The sequence below is a fragment of the Euleptes europaea genome, chromosome 2 (assembly GCF_029931775.1).
Source record: "Euleptes europaea isolate rEulEur1 chromosome 2, rEulEur1.hap1, whole genome shotgun sequence".
NCBI lineage: Eukaryota > Metazoa > Chordata > Lepidosauria > Squamata > Sphaerodactylidae > Euleptes > Euleptes europaea.
In genome coordinates this window covers 95,486,420-95,505,705 of record NC_079313.1, presented here as the reverse complement: position 1 = coordinate 95,505,705, position 19,286 = coordinate 95,486,420, and the positions used below count along the sequence as shown (strand labels likewise).

At 43.3% G+C, this 19,286-nt stretch overlaps 1 protein-coding gene across 1 annotated transcript; it reads right to left on the bottom strand.

Moving 5' to 3' along the window:
* Window positions 1-5,595: 5,595 nt before the first annotated feature.
* Window positions 5,596-18,694, bottom strand: HSD11B1 (hydroxysteroid 11-beta dehydrogenase 1). The gene is made up of 6 exons (XM_056844471.1): window positions 18,282-18,694; window positions 17,510-17,640; window positions 14,119-14,230; window positions 10,442-10,627; window positions 8,041-8,184; window positions 5,596-5,960 (listed from the first exon to the last, which is right to left on the bottom strand). Exons 1-6 carry the CDS (start codon window positions 18,367-18,369, stop codon window positions 5,737-5,739), a joined length of 885 nt encoding a protein of 294 aa, XP_056700449.1. The 5' UTR covers window positions 18,370-18,694; the 3' UTR covers window positions 5,596-5,736.
* Window positions 18,695-19,286: the final 592 nt, after the last annotated feature.

Sequence of the window (19,286 nt, the reverse complement as noted above, 5' to 3'; positions counted from 1 at the left end):
TGGGATTCCTTTGCCATTACAGGTGCTAATCCAGTTGCACTATGATCCATTAGTGCTATTGTGAATGGTTTCTGTACTCTTCTTACTGGATCTCAATTTTACCTAATTATGCTTCACCCTGTACTTCCCGCATTTGATGTTTTTTTTTCTTTGCTATTATTTTAAACTTTTTTCTTCATAAACCCCTCACTCGAGAGAGAGAGACATCTACCAAGTGGGGACCCACCTCATGTATTTTATAAAGTGGCTTATAGTCCATGAAATTTTATGGAAGAATAACAGCTTGTTAGAACTCCTGTTCATATTTTCATAAACTGAAATTGATACTTATCTAGGAATTTATTTGATTAAATCAACAATGTGATCCAGTGTATAGCTGATTTCTATAGTTTGGACATCAGTTGTAATTTTAGGAGATCTCCATGCCCCACCTGAAAGTTGACAACATTATTTGGGATAGTTCCTAAATCTTTTTCTCCTATAAAGGGGATTTTTTATATTAAAATCCCTGGACTATAGAAGATTTCATAATCATTTATGGGGGCAAAATGCACATTTCATTCTTTTAAAATAGATATTGTTTTAATGAACATCCATAGCTACAAGCAACCTTTCTCTTCCTGGCCTACAAATCTAGAATAAGTATTTCATTACTCTAGTGCACTGGTTCCCAACCAGGGGTCCATGGACCCCCAGGGGTCCGCGAGAACTAAATTAAGGTCCGCGAAACAAAGTTACAAACCCATAATAAATTAATATTTTCAATTAAATGTTTTCTATTATAAAAATATATTCAAATATTATTCTAAGTTTAATGTTTAACTACCGGTAACAGTTATGATTAAAGTTTATTTTCAAATTCTCGGAATTTTTATTTTGAACCTTGGGGTCCCTGCACGGAACAAAAAAGTCCTAGTGGTCCCTGGTCAAAAAAAGGTTGGGAACCACTGCTCTAGTGAGACTAGTTTGCTTTTTAAATATAGTTTCACCAGTGTCATTAAAAGATTATGTGGACACAAGTTTTCAGATTCATACCAATCAGAACCAGGCTCATTTTCCAAAGCGATACACCCAGCTGGTCCCACTGTGACTCACCTTAAGAAAACCACTAAGCTGCAGAGCAGCTAAGCTGTGTTGAAAACAGAGATAATGCTGAACATGTTTGAAAAGCTGACTAGATGTGGAACTTAAAAAACCAGCTTCTTCAGCACAAAGCAAGACACACAAGCTAAGCAAGAAGAGAAATGTGTTAGAGAACCTTGGGGAGATTCCATGCTAAATAAAGTTCTGAGAGTAGGGTTGCCAACCTCCAGGTACTAGCTGGAGATCTCCTGCTATTACAACTGATCTCCAGCCGATAGAGATCAGATCACCTGGAGAAAATGGCTACTTTGGCAATTGGACTCTATGGCATTGAAGTCCCTCGCCTTCCCAAACCGCACCCTCCTCAGGCTCCACTCCAAAAACCTCCCAATGGTAGCAAAGAGGGACCTGGCAACCCTATCTGAGAGGTAGGCTTTAATATGGTGGCACAAGTTGACGTTAGAAGAGACATGAGATATTTCCCAGCATAGATTTTGTTTTGTTTTGATGGATCCCACTTATGACCTTCCCAAGAGGGCAATGAATAACAGCTGCAAGCTTCCTGTACTTCTCTTTATTTCTGATGCTGGGGAGCAATGGCAATTTCAGGGATTGCCCCCATAAGAAATTCTCTGTCATTATATTATGGGCCCACATGGTATTTCTTTGTATCTTTTGCTTTTCTCTAGCAGGCTGCATGCCCATGAACACCGAGCAAACCTGATGCAACAATTTGTCTTCATTTTGTTCTTGTCACAGTTGGGGAAGCTCAAATAATAGGGATGATTGCCATGACGAAGTCTGAGGGCCTATGCTTTGAAACAAAGTATGCTGACGACGTGGGCTTTCAGAACAGCACTTTCAATAACTGTGCCCTGTCTAGAATAGTACGATACTTTGAGATTAAGATGATGTCGATGTTAGCTTGATGTGCTGATCCCATTTGTCCAGCATACTTGGGGGGGGGGGGGGAAACTTATATAACAAACTGAATGGTTGACCAAAACCTCTGACAATGAGAGAACTATAGAGCTTGTTTGAGCAGAAACTGTCCCTAACACCCCGTGGACTTCAAAATGAAGCCTACAGTACCTCTGGACAGAGAGGCAACATACCTGGAAAGAAGCACAAAGGAAGGGATATTACATGTTCTATTAATATATAGTTAGGGCTGACAGATCCAGGTTGGAAATACCTGGAGATTTTTGGGGTGGAGCCTGAGGAGGGCGGAGTTGGGGGAGGGGAGGGACTTCAATAGAATATAATGCCATAGAGTCCACCTTCCAAAGTGGCCATTTTCTCCAGGTGAACTGATCTCTGTTGCCAGGAGATCAGTTGTAATCCCAGGAGATCTCCAGCTACCACCTGGAGGCTGGCAACCCTATATATAATAAAGTAATACAACGAGCCCATTTTCAGGGCTGTTATAGAGTACTGAAGGCCATAGGGAGCAGGGACTGAGAGTTATCAGGCAATATCATACCCTAAGATAAATCTCTTTCACAAGGTTGTTGTCATGAGGATGAAGTGGAGGAGAAGAGTATGATATAAGCTGTTTTGAGTCTCTACTGGGGGGAAAGGCAGAGTATAAATGAAGTAAATAAATACGAATTGGAAGCCTAACCTGTTGTCCAACATTTTGAAACGACACATTTCCTTGTCATAGCACTGCTTGGAAGGATAAAATACCTTCAGATCAAATGTCTTATGTGTTAATTTGGCATGCTGCTCTGTAGCAGTTATTTGACATGGATGGGAATCAATCCAGACAAAGTTAACAACAGTAATAAAGAACCTCTTTAAAACTATACCAAAGATGGTTGTCCTTGTCTGTGTGGATGCTTGGATGGTGTGGGCCCTGGGACAAAGTTGGGAGAAAGTTTCTTATATGTACAATTAGATCTCTGTTAATGATGAACTATGAACAATGGTGCAACTTGCAATCTCTCCTTCAAATAAAATGCCATCATAAAATACTAGAGAACTTAAAATCAATAGTTCTGTTGTAGAAGCACCCAGAAGAAAGACAGACTGATTATAATAGCTGTCCTGCTCCAGATTCAGTGTATTTGTAGCTTTCTTATGAGGAAAGGCTAAAGTGCACCAGACTGCTCGATTTAGAGAAAGGGTGGTGGATGGTGGCAGAGGTTTATAAAATTATGCATGGGTTGGAAAAAGTGGATAGGGACAACTTTTCTCCCTCTTGAATAAAACTCAGGGGCACCCAATGAAGTTGATAGGCAATAGATTTTACTCAGTGTGGAATTCGATTGTGGAATTCAATGTCAGTGGGTGGAGTGATAGCCACAAGCATAAATGGTTTTTAAAAGGGATGAGACAAATGAATGGAGGATAGGTCCATCAGTAGCTACATCCAGAGACAGTAAACCTCAGAATACCAGTTTCAGGAAGCAATATCAAGAAGGCTTTGGCCTCTTAGCCCTGTTTCTCAGCAAGTGGTTGGTCACTGTGTGAAACAGGATGCTGGTTGAGATGGACTACTGACCTGATGGATCAGGCCTCTTCTTATGTTCAGATTCATTTACCACCCGGCTCTATTCACCAGGAGAGGGGGCTGTTGGATAGACAATAGTTCCTTAAAACTGGTTTGCAAACTTTTTAAAGAGCTTACTTGTAAATTTAGTGTACTTTCTAGGTCCCACTTGCACAGTAACTCTACTTTCCCCCTTCCCAACATAAAATATAGGTATGTCACATTATTATTTATATTCTATGTTTCATGTTAAGCATTTATAAATACCTAGCATTAGTGAGCAATGGTCTGTATTTCATGGCCTCTTCTTACAGTATGCAAAGGTAAACCCAAATTCACCCCCAAGCTACCCAGGTGCCAAGATCACCTTGTTTCTCCTTCTCTCTCCTGGCCTTACAACCCGCCAGTGAGAAAGTCACAATATTTGGTCCCAGTTCATGGTGGTAAGAATCACTGTCTTAATAATAATAATAAAAATTGCTTACTTTTATACTACCGAAAGTAAACAGTCAATAGCATACTATAGGTTGCAATTTTAAAAGATCAGATGCAAAAAAAGAATGTAATTTCATTTTATTGGATGGAGGAGACTAGGAGTTGTTAAATCTGAGAGCTCTGGGAAAAACAATGCAAATATTCCTTTGCACAGATGTGTTCCTGGATCTCAAGAGCAATCTAGCTCTAAATATATTTGGAAGAACATTCTAAACCAATTTCCCTAATTAAAATGTTTTTGCAACAATTCACTTTGCTGATGGCTCGAATTATTCCTCCCCCCCCCCCGCCCATATCATCTAGATTCTGCTGGATTTAGGGTACGTTAATTTCACATTTGTGTAAACTCTCACTTTCACTCTCATTTCACCCTATCTTGTTCGAGTCAAATTGCATCTTGCCAAATGCAGAAGTCATCCATCTCCAGATCCAGCAGAATCTACATGAGGGACAGAAGTACGGTCAGTGCAGACTTCCTTTCCTCATGTCTTGTTTTTCTTTAAAGTACCTAGTTCAGAACATAAGAAATATGGATGTGTATGAAATCCTCTACCTATGTGTGTCTCTCTGGATGCTACTATTCCAAATTGCCTGAGCTTATTTTTGGAGTGGCACCAATGCCTTGGTGGTCCACTGTGCTCCTGTTTTTGTTTTAATTTCCAGAATTCATTCAGACTGCCACAGTTATGCAGTCTGCTGCAGCTTTCAAATGGCACCTGTCCTTCTTGCAGGTTTACTGACGAAACGGTCCAATCCGTGCAAGAAGGAATCTTGGTGTGATTGCCGACTGAGTCAATCACATAGTCACTGGTGCACTTCAGAGGTCATGAACTGAAACCTGCAGAAAACTATTCATGTGCCAGTTCTGAAATTAATTTGACAAATTCTTAAACCAGATGGCAAGCATAGAAGAATGTAAGGCAGAGAACCCACAGAATAGAATGGGGAGGGGGGGATACATTCATCTGTAATGAGAAGCTGCCATGAGGATACAGCTCAGAAGCACTAAATCCAAACAGCTGTCATGAACATGAACTTTTCAGAGTCATCTAATTAGTAATCTAATCTCTGCCTCTTTCTAAAAAACAAAACAAAAAAACAGCCATGTGTTTGCAGCCTAGAATCCCAGTATACAGCAGTGGATTTCAGATGTGTATGTAATAGCAACAGGCTCTACCACTGTATTAGCTATAAGAGGGACCAACTAGACAATAGGCTGAGTGCATCATCATCAGAACTTTCCAGTGTTTATTAAACAGAAATAGCCACTCAGAGACCCAGTTTGGACAAAAGCCACGCCATGAGGAGGTGGGCTCTTTCACCCACATGGTTTTAGCGGTAAAATCTGGTCATCTACAGATATGTTGTTATTAGCCTTGAGGGGTTTCTTTCTTCAAAGACTTACAGAGTAGGGAGGGATTCAATTGGTGCAGGAGTGAAAAGGTTTGCCCCATATCATTCCATTAATCCCCCTCTGAATTGGAGCCCTGCATGCCTGATGATTCTATTTCTTTTTTAAATGCTAGGATAATCTGACGTTGGCTCATCTCCCAGTGACTCATCTTAGTTAGGCCCTCAGAGACAGTCTGAGCTAAAAGGGGGGTACAGCTGCAGCACCACAGGCCTGTGTAGCACGAGAAATATAAATAGATAAGCAAAAGTCACTAATTTTCTTTTAGTTTTTCCACATCAAACCCCCTCCTGATGAGGTAATCCAGGAGATCTGGAACCCAGTCCCGGAACAATACAGGGATCTTTACAGCTGAATATTTATAATAAACATCCCGTTGGCGCAGGGCTCCGCCTTTTATGATTTCTAGGGCACATTCCTCCTTTGGTGCTGCTGGGAAAGAGCTGAACATACCAGAAGTAGCTTTCATAGCAGTATCTGAGGGAAGAAAAGGAACACAGGTTAGTGGGTTCTCAAGGTTCAGGAATTTGGTGGACAAGTACTTGCTTGTACGGACCTTATAACTTTAGTAAGGTAAATCGTGGGAAATTTTAGTTTCTACTAAAATAGAATATCACTGAATTTCTCAAGGGTGGATGTGTGCAGTATGTATAAGGCTCAAACTAGAAGAGATGTTACCCTCCAATCTGACTGATAGGGTTGCCAGCTCTGGGTTGGGAAATACCTGGAGATTTTTGGGGTGGAGCCTGAGAAGGGTGGGGTTTGGGGAGGGGAGGGACTTCAATGCCATAAAATCCAATTGCCATGATTTGGCTACCTTTAGCTAGTAACTTCCTGACTCCTTTCCCCATACACTTGGTTGGGTCTGATACTTCCTTAGTCTTCTGTTTTCAAGTTTTTGACACAGGAGAGCATTCCTAATTGTGGTATTCCACTTGCAGTTAAAAGTGGTGATCCAATCTGTCTCTTCAGGTCTCTGACCCCTCATTTCCATTTCATTCCCTTACACGTGTGATCCAAGTCTTAGAGTCTACCAGCTGTGAGAACTAAAGTGGAACAAGCCTCAGTTCAGTTTGCTTAATTTATTTGTGTACTCTACAACCAATGATAGAACTCAAAAGAAACCCGGCCCTCAGGTGAGCCTATTCTTGAACCTTGGCCAGGGTTCACAAATCTAACACAAATGAGCCACCAGAAATACTTGGCTGAGGTCTCTTTGGTTTGTGCGGGGCCAGAATAGGGCACATGAAAGCAAAGAATGAATTCCTGAAAACTCTCTTCTGGAATTAGTGGGCTCCAACCCAGAAGAAGTCCAGACTCTGTCAATGGCTGTCACTGTGTGGAAATAGACTAGTGCAAAGCTCTCGTTAGTTAAGTGGAGATGTATTAATGAAAGGGATAATCTGATGCATATCACTAATGTCCTGGGCCATCCATCCTGTCTCTCAGCCGATACCCCTGGAAGATTCAGTGCAGCCCATAAGGACCAATGGGGAGGACTAAATATGTGGAGGCCCCTTACCTGCCCCTCAATATTAAAACAGTGATTCAGGTCATTGAAGGAGCAAGCCTAAGCGGGTTTATTCAAAAGTATAATTCTCATGTTATTCAAGAAGGCTTACTCTCAGGACAGTGCCCTAAGGATTAGAGCCAAACAGTGCTCTCCTTAGAACACTTTCTTGGGAGCAAGCCCCATTCAATTGACCTGAGTAGGATTCTAAGTAGACATGCTTAAGATTGCACTACAATTCTTAAAACAGTTTATACTTCCTAAGAAGAAGACGACGACTTGGTTTTTATATGCCGACTTTCTCTACCACTTAAGGGAGAATCAAACCAGCTTACAATCACCTTCCCTTCCTCTCCCTACAACAGACACCCTGTGAGGTAGGTGGGGCTGAGAGAGTGTGACTAGGCCAAGGTCACCCAGCTGGCTTCAAGTGGAGGAGTGGGGAAACCAGCCCGGTTCACCAGATTAGCCTCTGCCGCTCATGTGAAGGAGTGGGGAATCAAACCCGGTTGCCCAGATTAGAGTCCACTGCTCCAAGCCACCACTCTTAACCACTACACCAAACACTTGCAAATGGAAGAAATCTCATAGGAATTTGGAAATCTCTTTAAGGCATGTTGTGCTACTGTTCAAAAAAGCAGGGGCAGCTAAGGGTTATCTTCCCCAGGTGGGGGTGGCAGAAGTAGTGTTAAGGCATGGGTGTGGGGTGGTAGTCATTACTGCTGACTGTTGTCTCTGCTCCAGGTAGCAAAACACCCTGGGCTGCCACTGCAGGCTTCTTTCTTGTATCAAAGCTGGATGTGAGAGTGGAAAAAATCCTTGTAGTGACAGAGCATGTTAAAGAAAGAGAGAGGGCAGAATTCACCTTCCTGTTCCTACATTTCTTGATTTTTAGAAAACAGACTACCTCCTATACTCCAGATGTGAATTGCAGAATGTGTTCATTTCCCACCACAAGTTGTTTAGCCCATAGTTGTGAATAACTTTAAATATACCTCTCAAGGAAAGTAGGCCCTTAATAGACAGATTTTAAAGAAGCAATTGTACCTGTGTTGATGAGCCCAAGGATGCAGAGTGTGATGGAAATATTGGTGTTCTGGATAACAAATTCCTGCCTCAAGGAGCTGAAAAATCCATCCAGAGCAAACTTAGAAGTAGCATAGGGAACCATGAACGGGAAGCCAATTTTGCCTGGAAACACAGCAACAGCACAAAGCCAGTAAATTCCATTATGGTCCTGAACATGGCAAAGTGTACCTGTCATTACTCTAGTTCACTGATTTCAGTGGCTCGGAAGCCAAGTGTGGCTCTTTTGAATACTGCTGCCCAATATGAAACCCACCCAATGTTTCAGGACAGGGAGCAAGGCCATTGCCTGGTGGAACGTGTGGTCAAAGAATTATAGAGTTGGAAGGAACCATACAGGCCATCTAGTCCAACCCTGGTCAATACGTGGTTCCCACCTTGAAATAGCAGCTGTCAGAGGGACTAGAGCACAAATAAGCTGTGAGCCACCCTGAGGCGTGCCCCTCAAGTCAAACATGGAAGTAAAAGGCAACACCGTAATGAGTTTTATGGGAGTATCTTTGAGTCCCATGATTCAATAATCCCAGCTTTGATTTGGCTTGATTTGTGCGAATCAAACCCGGGAGTTTTTATTTTCATGCTATTTTTGGTTTCTGGGGATTTGGAGTGAGGTGCCACCAATATGTGGAACACACCCAGCTCTGTTGCTGCTTAACAGCTAAGTCAGTTGGGTCAGTGGAAGTTCTGAATAAGTGCCTGGAGAAGATAATAGGATGGATGAGGGTCAATAAACTGAAGCTCAATCCAGACAAGACTGAGGTACTGTTGTTCAATAGAAAAGCTGGTTGGGGATTGCGGAGCCAGGCTGTCCTTGAGGGGGTTGCCCTTCCCATGAAGGAGCAGGTTTGTAGCTTGGGGGTGCTATTGGATCCTGGCCCACAGTTGGAGGCTTTTGTCTCCTTGGTGGCATGTAGCCAGCTCTGGCTAGTTCACCAGCTATTGGCCATTCCTTGAAAAGCATGATCTGGTCACAGTGATCCCTGCTCTGATCACATCTAAGTTACATTAGTGTAATGCACTCTGTGTAGGTCTGCCTTTGAAAAGGGTTCAGAAACTTCAATTGGTCCAAAATGCGGTGGCCAGGCTACTGTTGGGGTGGTTACAAGGATCATGTCACCCTTGTGCTGAAAGATCTGCACTGGCTACGATGCTGGGTCTTACTTTAAGATGCTAAGTGGCTTGAGACCAGGGTATCTGAAGGACCCCCTCCTTCCATACTGTCTAGCCTGCCAGTTATGATTTGTCTCTCAAGCCTTGCTCTCTGTGTCCCTGCATTCAGAGGTGAGATGAGTGGTGACTAGAGACTGGGCATTTTCTCTGGTGGCACCTTGCCTTTGGAATGCCCTCCCCCTTGAGGCTTGTTTGGCACCTACTTTACTTTCTTCTAGGTGTCAGGTTAGAACATATCTCTTTACTGAGGCTTTTAATTAGGATTTTTATCTTATCAGCTTTGTAATGGTAAGGGTTGCCAGGTGGCTTAGAATGGTGGGCAATTGCCTGCCAATCCATTGGCTAGCTGAAAGAAGGATCACGTGCGTGCATGGCTGCAAGCATGGTGCGTTACTTCACAGAAGTACAAGGGCTACTATGAATATTGTGAATGTTCCCTCACCATATTAAGAATGTTCCATCAGCATGGAAGATTCAGTTGACAACCAAAAATAGAATAGAAATATAGTCCAGATACCCTGTGCTGAGGCAGGATATGCTCCTAATTAGTCAATAGACTTTTGGATAATAGTGTTTCATAAGCAGAGAAGCAAAGGGACCAGAATGCATCATGCCAGATGTGCCAAAGGACAGAGAATGAACTACATAGTACATATCCAAATTATTCAAACAGGATACTTTTTGTATACTATGGAGGAAAATTACTCCAGGTTCATTATTGTGGTAAATTTCTTCCCCTAAATACAGTGATCTATTAGAACTGTTTCAGTTATCAGGATTTTCCTTCAGAGGATGGAAGAAAATGTAAGAAACTGGGTTGGATCCATCCAGCTTTTCTACTGGTGCAAAAGGGAGGAGGGTTCCCCCTTGGCCACCAAAAGATCTATGGTGGGAATGATGGGGCCTACATGAACAAAACCCATGTGTGACAAGAGCGTCAATAAAGAGAATTGGGAAAAAATCAGTGAAAAAGCTAATTGGATCCAACCCAGTGCCTGAGAATTGTATTTTGACTATCATATACAATGATTTATACACAGTTTTGTTTTGCTGGGCTTACATACTAGGTATATACCTTGCCTGCAGCCAGTTGACAATGCAATCAACAAAAATACATGTGTACACATGTAGTTATCAAAAAAAGTTTGAAAGTTTCTGAGGATCAATTCATACAATTGCAGTGCATGCTTACCTGCCAGGGATGAAACCACTACGATGCTGCCTTCACTGCTCTTGAGCATAGGAAGAGCTGCAGTTGTCATGGCCACATAGCTAAGGAAATTGACATTGAGGAGCTTCTGCATGTGTTCAGTATTGCTGTTGAAATAACTGAGGTTTGCAGCAGAAACGTGATTCAGAATAAGCATATCTAGGCTTCCTACGGAGGTAAGAGATAGGAATTATTTAAGTCTGGCTGGCAGAGGATGATACAGCTGTTATTCTGATTAGTTATCCTAGAAATTCTGCATATTTTCTACCTAGAAGCTACAAAACTGGGTTTGCATCGCTTGTAGTCCTAGGTACTAGCTGGAGATCTCCTGCTAATACAACTGATTTTCAGACGATAGAGATAGGTTCACCTGCAGAAAATGGCCGCTTTGGCAATTGGACTCTATGGCATTGAAGTCCCTCCCTTCCCCAAACCGTGCCCTGCTCAGGCTCCTCCCCAAAAACCTCCCACCAGTGGCGAAGAGGGACCTGGCAACCCTACATGCCACAAATTATGTACACAACAATGGGGGATGGGAAAGTCTGCTCATGTGGAGACTCTGCACTCACAAGGGTAATTATTTACCACATATGATCATCACTGGAGAAAGTGAAAAGAAGGTTGTGTAATTTCCTGGAACAAAATGCTATATACTCTATTAATTCACACACCATTTACCCCTTTCCTTTGTTCTTACTGTAACTACAGTTGTATGATTAAAGGGAAAGGTCTGCATTTTGCTCCCATGCCACATATTTCAGTTTGAATCCCCTTTCTCTCAATATCCTTTGTTTCTGAGGCCACATTCTGCTTTAAAAGACCTTGAGAGCAAGCCAACCAGTGCTTGTTCTGCAGACTTTTGGAGGCATTTAATGCTGTGTGATTGTTTTTATAGTTTTCTCGACTTAACATTGCAAATGGAGCTGGCGCTATTATGTGTTTAAATAATTATTTTATAGTTGGTAGTGTTCTGTCACAGGATTTGTATACGATAGGGTTGCATGTCGCTTAACCTTGCAGAAAACCAGTTGCAGAAGTGTTAAAAATGTATAACAGTTCCTTATCCAAATACTGTCCAGACATTCCTTTTCCAGACATAAGAAGCCCTTTGCATTACTGGAAGTGCTTTGATTTGTCAGTTCAATTTGCTTATTCTCCTGATTCTTGACATCAGCCCCCCTTGTGATCCTCATTGGATCTTTGTAGATCCTAGAATCTCTGTGATGGACTTCTATGGCTCATTTTCATGCCTTTCATGATTCCGAAGGGTAACATCTTCCCTTTGGCCTTTTATGCATGGCTGTTTCCCTTGCTGTCACCCCTCCGATGACTTCATATCTTTGTTTGGATTGTGTATGCTATTTCAGACCTCTAGGGGTCGCCTCGCTCTCCCCTTGCATTTCCTCATGTTTTGCCCTCGTTTTCAGAGACCTGTTTTATCGCTAATAAGAAAACGCGGGCAAAACGCAGGGAAATGAAGGGAGAGCTAGGTGAACTCTCACGGTTGGAAACGGCATGCATAATCAAAACAAAGTCCCAAAGTCATGGGGGGGGGGGGTTTACCGTGAAGGAAACAGCCATGCATGAAAGGCCTTTGTTTCCAGCCACCTTGCCTTTCAGCTAAGAAGTAGGAATGGCAGCAACAAAAGGAAAGTGTGGGTCCTAGCTGCTACTGTATTGAAACAGTGCGTGTCGAGGAAGGTATACGTGGTACAACAGCAAAGACACTGCAGAAGATGAGAGTCTGCTTTGCAGAAGTACCATGCCTACTACACAGCATTGGTGTCAACAACTCACACTTTTACAGCGTTGCTATTTCTTCCTGCTAGATCCTGAAATTCCTCATGGATAACCATTAGGAAAAGAGAGTAAATGGTGGGGATTTCCTAGTTGCAAGGATCTGAAGAACGACCCATGACTTTGGCAGGTCATTATAGGGATGTGCTTCTATATCCTATTTATAAAGCCCCACCATCAAGGTATGCATAGCCCTGCTAGGTCTGAGGGGTTCCCTCGGAAAGGCTAGGATGATTAGTGATAGATGCTTTGAGCAGTAGATTATTTAACTACACAATGGAGCCAGGGGTTTTTGTCGCTTAGGCTAAGAGGGAAAAGTGGGAAACCTGCCACCTATTCCCCTCATGCAATCTGTAAGTCTTTGAGCAAGTCATCCGCACCAGGCAAGACATGCTTTCTTGAGATGTAAGAAAGTGGCCTATGTCTATCCATCCCAAGCACCTGTTCTCTGTTTAGAAGGAGTGCACAGAACACCTGCTACCACTCCCACTAGCCCATTTTAAAATTTCCAGGCTGCATGGACAAATAGCTGCATCTGCTGGGTTCTTCTGCCTGCTTACTTCCATGGAAGAAGCTCAGTGGGAGATCCAGAAGCGCCACCACCACGGTTTCTCCATTCAGCCCAGGAGTTCCTGGGCCCATTGGTTGTCATCTCAGTACAAAAGCACTAGAATAATGACCATGAGACAATAACCTCTGGATTACACCTTATTGGAAGAAAGCCTTGTTTCTACCAGCAATAGATACAAGGAAAGTCCCTTGTCTATGGGACAATGGGTTGAGATGTATGTGTATAATCCAGTGAGTTATGGCTCTCCTTACAGGCCTGTGCCTGATCCAGAGCATGTATGTATGTCTAATCTTCACACTGATGCCAAACTCTTAGGTAAAGTTGGAGTCCCTCCAGTTGCATGCCTGTAGCAAAGAGGTCCATGGTTCAGCTTCCAGTATGTCAGCTTTGTAACCTCCAAGTGGTGGCTAGAGGTCTCCGGGATTACAACTGATCTCCAGGCGACAGAGATCAATTCACCTGGAGAAAATGGCTGCTTTGTAAAGTAGACTCTATGGCATTATACCCCATTGAAGTCCCTCTCCAAACCCCACCCTCCTCAGGCTCCACCCCAAAAATCTCCACGTATTTCCCAACCCTACAGCTGAGGCAAGAGCAGTCATGTCACATGAGCTTTTGCAGAATGATGTAATTTGTGACTAAGCGTGGTTGGGCTCCAAATTCTATTTCCAATTAGAACTGTAATATACTCTTAAGAGCATGGGTGTGTGAATCTCTAAAAATAGATGACAACAGTACAGTTGGTTCCTGACTGGCCTTCTTTATCATGTTCATGAGTATAAGTTTCACTGCTATGATTAGGGTTGCCAGCCTCCAGGTGGTAACAACAACCAAGGCTAAATAGTAGTGCTGTAAAATGGTATTGTAGAAAAATGACAGCACTACCACCCCTTAGAAAGTATTTACAGTGAGTCACTTATAAACAGGCACAGCTTGCAACAGTCTATATAAATTTAATTAAATTATGAAACTAAAGCCTGTACGGAATCTAACTAGCTAGCTAACAAAAGCTGCATATATAAACAACCACAATTCTCCAGGTGGTGGCAGGAGATCTCCTGCTGTTACCACTGATCTCCAGCCGAGAGAGATCAGTTCACCTGGAGAAAACGGCTGCTTTGGCAATTGGACTCTATGGCGTTGAAGTCCCTCCCCGCCCCAAGCTCCACCCTCCCCAGGCTCCGCCCCCAAAACTTCTCGTCGGTGGCGGAGAGGGACCTGGCAACCCTAGCTATGATGGTAAGCATTTCGACCTTGATTATTTCAATTAAAAAAAAAAAAATCAGCACACCCCATAATGCCTCCGCTTTCTTTACCACATCCTGAGCAAACCCCATGTCTTCCATACTGCCATTCAAGTAGCTGGCAGATGCCGCACCCAGCTGCAGGCATCTAGTGACAACCTGAAACAAAGAGAAAACAACGTTTCTGGAGGCCCGATGTCCTTTCAGCCCCTCCCCCTCCAATTAAATTCCGATGCTGTACTGCAAAGAAACAGCTGGGTAGTTCAGTTTACAAGGAGACTCTTTAACGGCACATTTTTGGTCTGTCTGCTTAATGGATCAGTGTTATCAGTGGGGAATTTCCACTGGAAAATGCAGCTTTGTCAAAATTTCCAGCTGAAGAATGTCGAGTTTCTCCCTTAGTAGAATCAAAATGAAACTTTTTTTTTTTTTAATCACGGACTTTAAAACCTTGGGGTTTCCAAATGTCTGTTTGTGGTATGGCATCAAGGTTTTAATGCACTTTAGTGATACTTTAGCACCTCCTGGGTGAGTCATATCGGGCTTTTAAAAATTGCTGTAAACCATGGAAAATATTATTGTAATTAAAGGCAGGAAACCTGCAGGGACTTGTGGGTAGCATCTCATTTCCCCCTCCCCCGCTATTTCCTCTTTCTAATCTCTGAAAGCCCCTCTAGCCTCTCCCCCTTTCCTGCTGTATTTTCTCCTTCCCACCATACCTATCTTTATCTGTCCCCCTCTTCAGCTTTCCCTCCTTCCCCCAGGCAGCCTCTACCTGAGAAAACTATGGCCCAGCTGTGTGGTGCCAGCAGCTGGGCCGGACCTGGTTGCAAAGACTTGCAGGGGACACTCCTCACTTTCTCCTGCATCCCTCTCCCTGCACTATTTCCTCTTCCCTCCTCCTGGCAACTCCCATATCTTCTCCCCTTTGCCTGCCATCCTCTCCCCTGTCCTCAGATATCCACCAACCTATCTTTTATCCGCCTCCATCTTCAGCTATATTTATTATTTATTGACTTAATGTATAGCCTGCTTTTCTCCACGATGAGGACTCAAAGCAGCTTACAACATTATCTCCTCCACCTCATGAGCTGTTGATCTGAAACTGGGTCTCTCAGATCTTAGTCTGAAGCAGTAACCATCACACCACACTGGCTTTTGTGGGGTGGCTGCTGTTGGACAGTAGCAAACAGCTGGGTGAATCACGCACGTTAGGTGGTAGCAAGTCATCCGGTGGATGCTGCCAGGCTTGGCATCTATGAGTCCACTCTGAAAGGTCAAAACAACCCTGGACAGGACCCTGTCCCCTACTGGAATGCTGGCAAAACTATTGTGGTTGCCTAGCAACGGCCACTGAGGGCGTCTGTTTCTTAAAGGTACAGGAACTGTTTTTATCATGGGGGGGGTTAACTCCCCCCTTTTTAAATTTCAGGTTTTTCTGTAAACCTGGGGCTTTCCTCAGCTTTAAATAAAGATATGTCCTGTCTGTTCATGGCTCCTGTCTCTAAGTAGCCACGGATTTGGCCATATTGAGAATTAGATATATTGATACTGACTACTTTGATAATCAGGAATGCAAAAAATTTGCAGATCTTAGGAGCTAATGAGATTTTTTAGGATCCAAATAAGAGAAATGTCTGTAGCAACTGTGGTACCAATTGCCAGGTGCAACTGGTACCAGTGGTTAATTGGAATCTGGATTTTTGTATCCTTGTTTACAATATAGCAACACAGACAATTGCGCTCTAAATTTGGGTCATGCATAAAAATTGCTAGGCATTACAGAGGCTAACCTATGACATTCTTCTTACCATCTTTCCTGCAAGTTGATGGAAATACTGGACTTGAAACCACTTCTTCCAAACTTTCCCCACGTTAGATTAAAAACCCTAGTAGATGCTTCTAGCTCACTGACTTGATCAGGAGAAATCTGGTTGTTCACAACAAACTCTCAGGTAATAAGTACACTGAAGCATGCCTTCATAGACGTCAATTTAAAGGTTTTAATTCATTGTCGAGAGAGACTGTTTGGCAAATGGGTCAGAATTAGACTTGTCAGACATGGTCGGGGATGGGGTTGAGTTGTAGCTGTACAAGTCACGGCCCAAAGCACTACAGTTAATGCCAGTCCTTAGCACTGAGCAGTAAGATCTCTTGGCTTTTTCCATTATAGGACAACAATGTGGCCATACCAATGGCTCCACACTGTGGTTTTACTTACTTACTTACTTAATCTATACCCCACCTTTCTCCCCAATGGGGACCCACTTTCTTTGTTCTCCTGGCCTCCATTATATTCTCACAACAATCTTGTAAAGTAGGTTAAGCTGATAGTGAGTGTCTGGCCAAGGTTACTCAGTGAGCTTCATGGCAGAGTGGGCTTCAACCATGCATGATGGCCATGTCCTTCCAATGGTTTTGCTTACTGCAGACTCTTATCTTTTGTCCATAGGTTAGTAGAAAGAATACTACCAAGCTGGAAAAAGGGAATAGTCTGTAATGGAAAAAGGGTTGGGGGTGGTGGTGGTGGAACAAACTGTACTACAGTTCCTTTTGAGCCAGGATCCAGGCTAGGGAGGGGTAAACAAGCCCCCCTCTCCAGCTGTTGTTTTCCTCTAATACTTTTGCTTCCTCTCCACTTCCTTATCTTTCCTTCTTTTCTGTGTTTATGCCCCCCCAGTGTCCACTTTTGTGCCTTAGCTGGCCGAACCTGGTACAAATGGATATAAAAATGAACATGAATGCCAAGAGTTTAAAAGTTTAGAATGAAATTGAAATTGAGAGACGACATTCCAAGATGCCTATATGATATCACATAAATGTAACCCCTAAGTAAGGATGCCAGATGGACTGATTTATATGTATTTTGGAGGTGCCAAATAGGGGCTTGTATCTCTGTATCATTAATTTCTTTTGCTGCTGCTGCTTCTGTGCTGGAGTTTATGTGTTCGGTTCTACATTGCCTTGGGCAGTTTTTTGGACAGGCAGTTTTGACGTTTAAGAAGATTCATCATCAAAAATAGGACCACCACAGTGCCGTCCTGCCTAACATGACGGCAATCCACCCCCTTTCAGTAGCTGCATCTTTTTTGGACCACTCAGCTGTCATGAGCTCTAACGCAGAAGGAGCAGTGCTGTGTCAGAAAGTGAAGAGGTGACATCATGCATCACAATGTAATTCAGGCGTTCTGTTCAATCTGCTGATCTCTGAATATTTACGAAGTATGCAAAGACAGGGGCTTGTTTTTCTTTTGTTTTTTTGGATGCCAGATCTGGCAAGTGAGCACCACTGGCATGTGAGTGTTTGCCCCAGTTTTCAGGAATATGAATAAGTACTTCATAGGTATTTACACACCCGACTGGAAGGGAGTCTGTACACGCACCTCTACAAGAATGTGCCTGATGAAGAACATGCATATATAAGCATTTGACATTTACTTTCTGGAGCTTGGCTTCTGTCCGCGCAGTGATCAGTATGTGGGAACCCATGCGTGCCAGGTGGTACGCCATCTGTTCGCCGATTCCTGTGCTTGCCCCAGTAACAATCACACGCTTCCCTTGCAGCATTTCTGGAACACAAGACACAGGGATGCCGATCCCGCTAAGTAATCCTCCCCCCCCCATAAATCTCAGAAGGGCAAGAAAAAGAAGAGGCTACCCAGCCATTCCAGTCTGCAAACTGACTGCCCACTCCCAGCGGTCCTCCAATCCAACCCGTGCTCTCCTCCCAAGAAATCAGCAGAAGCAAGAATTGCTAACATTCCAACTGGACACAGAGCAGCGCCAAGAGAGACGTTTATACCTCTAATCTAATTAATCAAATTAACCTATTTTTAGCCACTTTGTGCATTCTACTTTTCAGAAGTTTTTAAAGCAAAGGGCAATTAAATAACTTTCCCACTCACTTCGAGTCATTTGTAAAAAGTGAAATCCTGTTCCAACGGACAGAATACCAAAGCCTCTCGAAGAATCCAAGTGGCAAACCTCCCACCTCACCTGTTTGCTGACAAAATATTCCTGCCTGTTGCTTGATGTCATTTCAAAGCCTTGCCAAGCAAAGCCTTCTACTATCAGCAATGCAAGAAATGCCCAGACATGTTTCATTTTAGGCTGTGCACCAGTTCCTGTGTAAAAACCATTCCAGCGTGGCTCCCTTCCTCCCCCTCTCCCCCCTGCTTTATTTTAAAATGCTTTGCTTTAAATAACTTACCCGGTTTAAAATCTTCCTTTCCTGAATAAAACCAGAGGGCCAAGATCAATCCGACAAAGGGAACCAGAATCTTTTGCAACAGACCCATCCCACTGTACAGTCAGAAAATAATCGAGCATGAGAAGCAAAAAGGAGAGGGAAAAAAGCCCTGCAGAGCTGTTCCAGACAGAAGGAGCAATGTCTATGCTGTAAAAACCTGCTGGTGCAGAGGCAGCAACTTCCTCAACTGTCCAACCTTCTCACAATTCAGGGTGCTCGTGGCAACGGCTCCATCACAAGCATCTGATTTGTTCTTTGTCAAGAGTTGATAAACTTCGGCCTAAGTGACAGCGAAACTTTGGATCCTGGCCGTCCCATTTCATATTTCCTGTCCCTACGTTTAAAATAGAGAAATTTGGACAACACCCTGAAAGAGGTGTGTCTTTGCTGAAAAGCATCAAGTTTCACTTCAGAGAACATCCCAGACTGCCTACTCCAGGTGGGCTAATGTTTTATAGATTCATTGTTAGTATCTGCCAGCAGCCAGGCACAGACTCTACACACAGCACAATGCAAATGTAGAAGGAGTTTATGGTTCCTGCCCCAAGGACCTTGCAGTTAGACTGTAGTGCCGCAGCAAAGAAAGCTGATGCTATCATAATGTGTCAGGGTCCAGGGCAATTGGATTGAAATGTCTAATTGGCATATTTTAAGAGACAGTCAAAAAGCATTTGTTGCTGTTTTTTTTTTTTTTTAGATTGTTTGAGAAACCCCTTGACTAGGAGTTTCTAAAATCTTTTATGCATGGCTGTTTCCCTCGCCGTCACCCCTCCGCCGACTTTGGGTCTTTCTTCTGATTATGCATGCTGTTTCCGACCGTCAGGGGTCGCCTTGCTCTCCCCCTGACTTTCCCCGCTTTTTGTCTGCGTTTTCAAATTCAAGATAAAACAGGTCTCTGAAAAAGCGGGCAAAAAGTGGGGAAATGCAGGGGGAGAGCGAGGCGACCCCTGACAGTTGGAAACAGCA

Bases quoted from the DNA above. Each gene is read 5' to 3' on its own strand.
- HSD11B1 (XM_056844471.1), bottom strand. From the start codon at position 18,369: ATGGGTCTGTTGCAAAAGATTCTGGTTCCCTTTGTCGGATTGATCTTG. The intron at 10,628-14,118 runs GTGTGCTGATTT...TTACCTCCGTAG, and splicing joins GAAAGCGGAGGCATTATGGG to GAAGCCTAGATATGCTTATT. The intron at 5,961-8,040 runs GTACAATTGCTT...TTCTTCCCTCAG, and splicing joins CCTTGGGCTCATCAACACAG to ATACTGCTATGAAAGCTACT.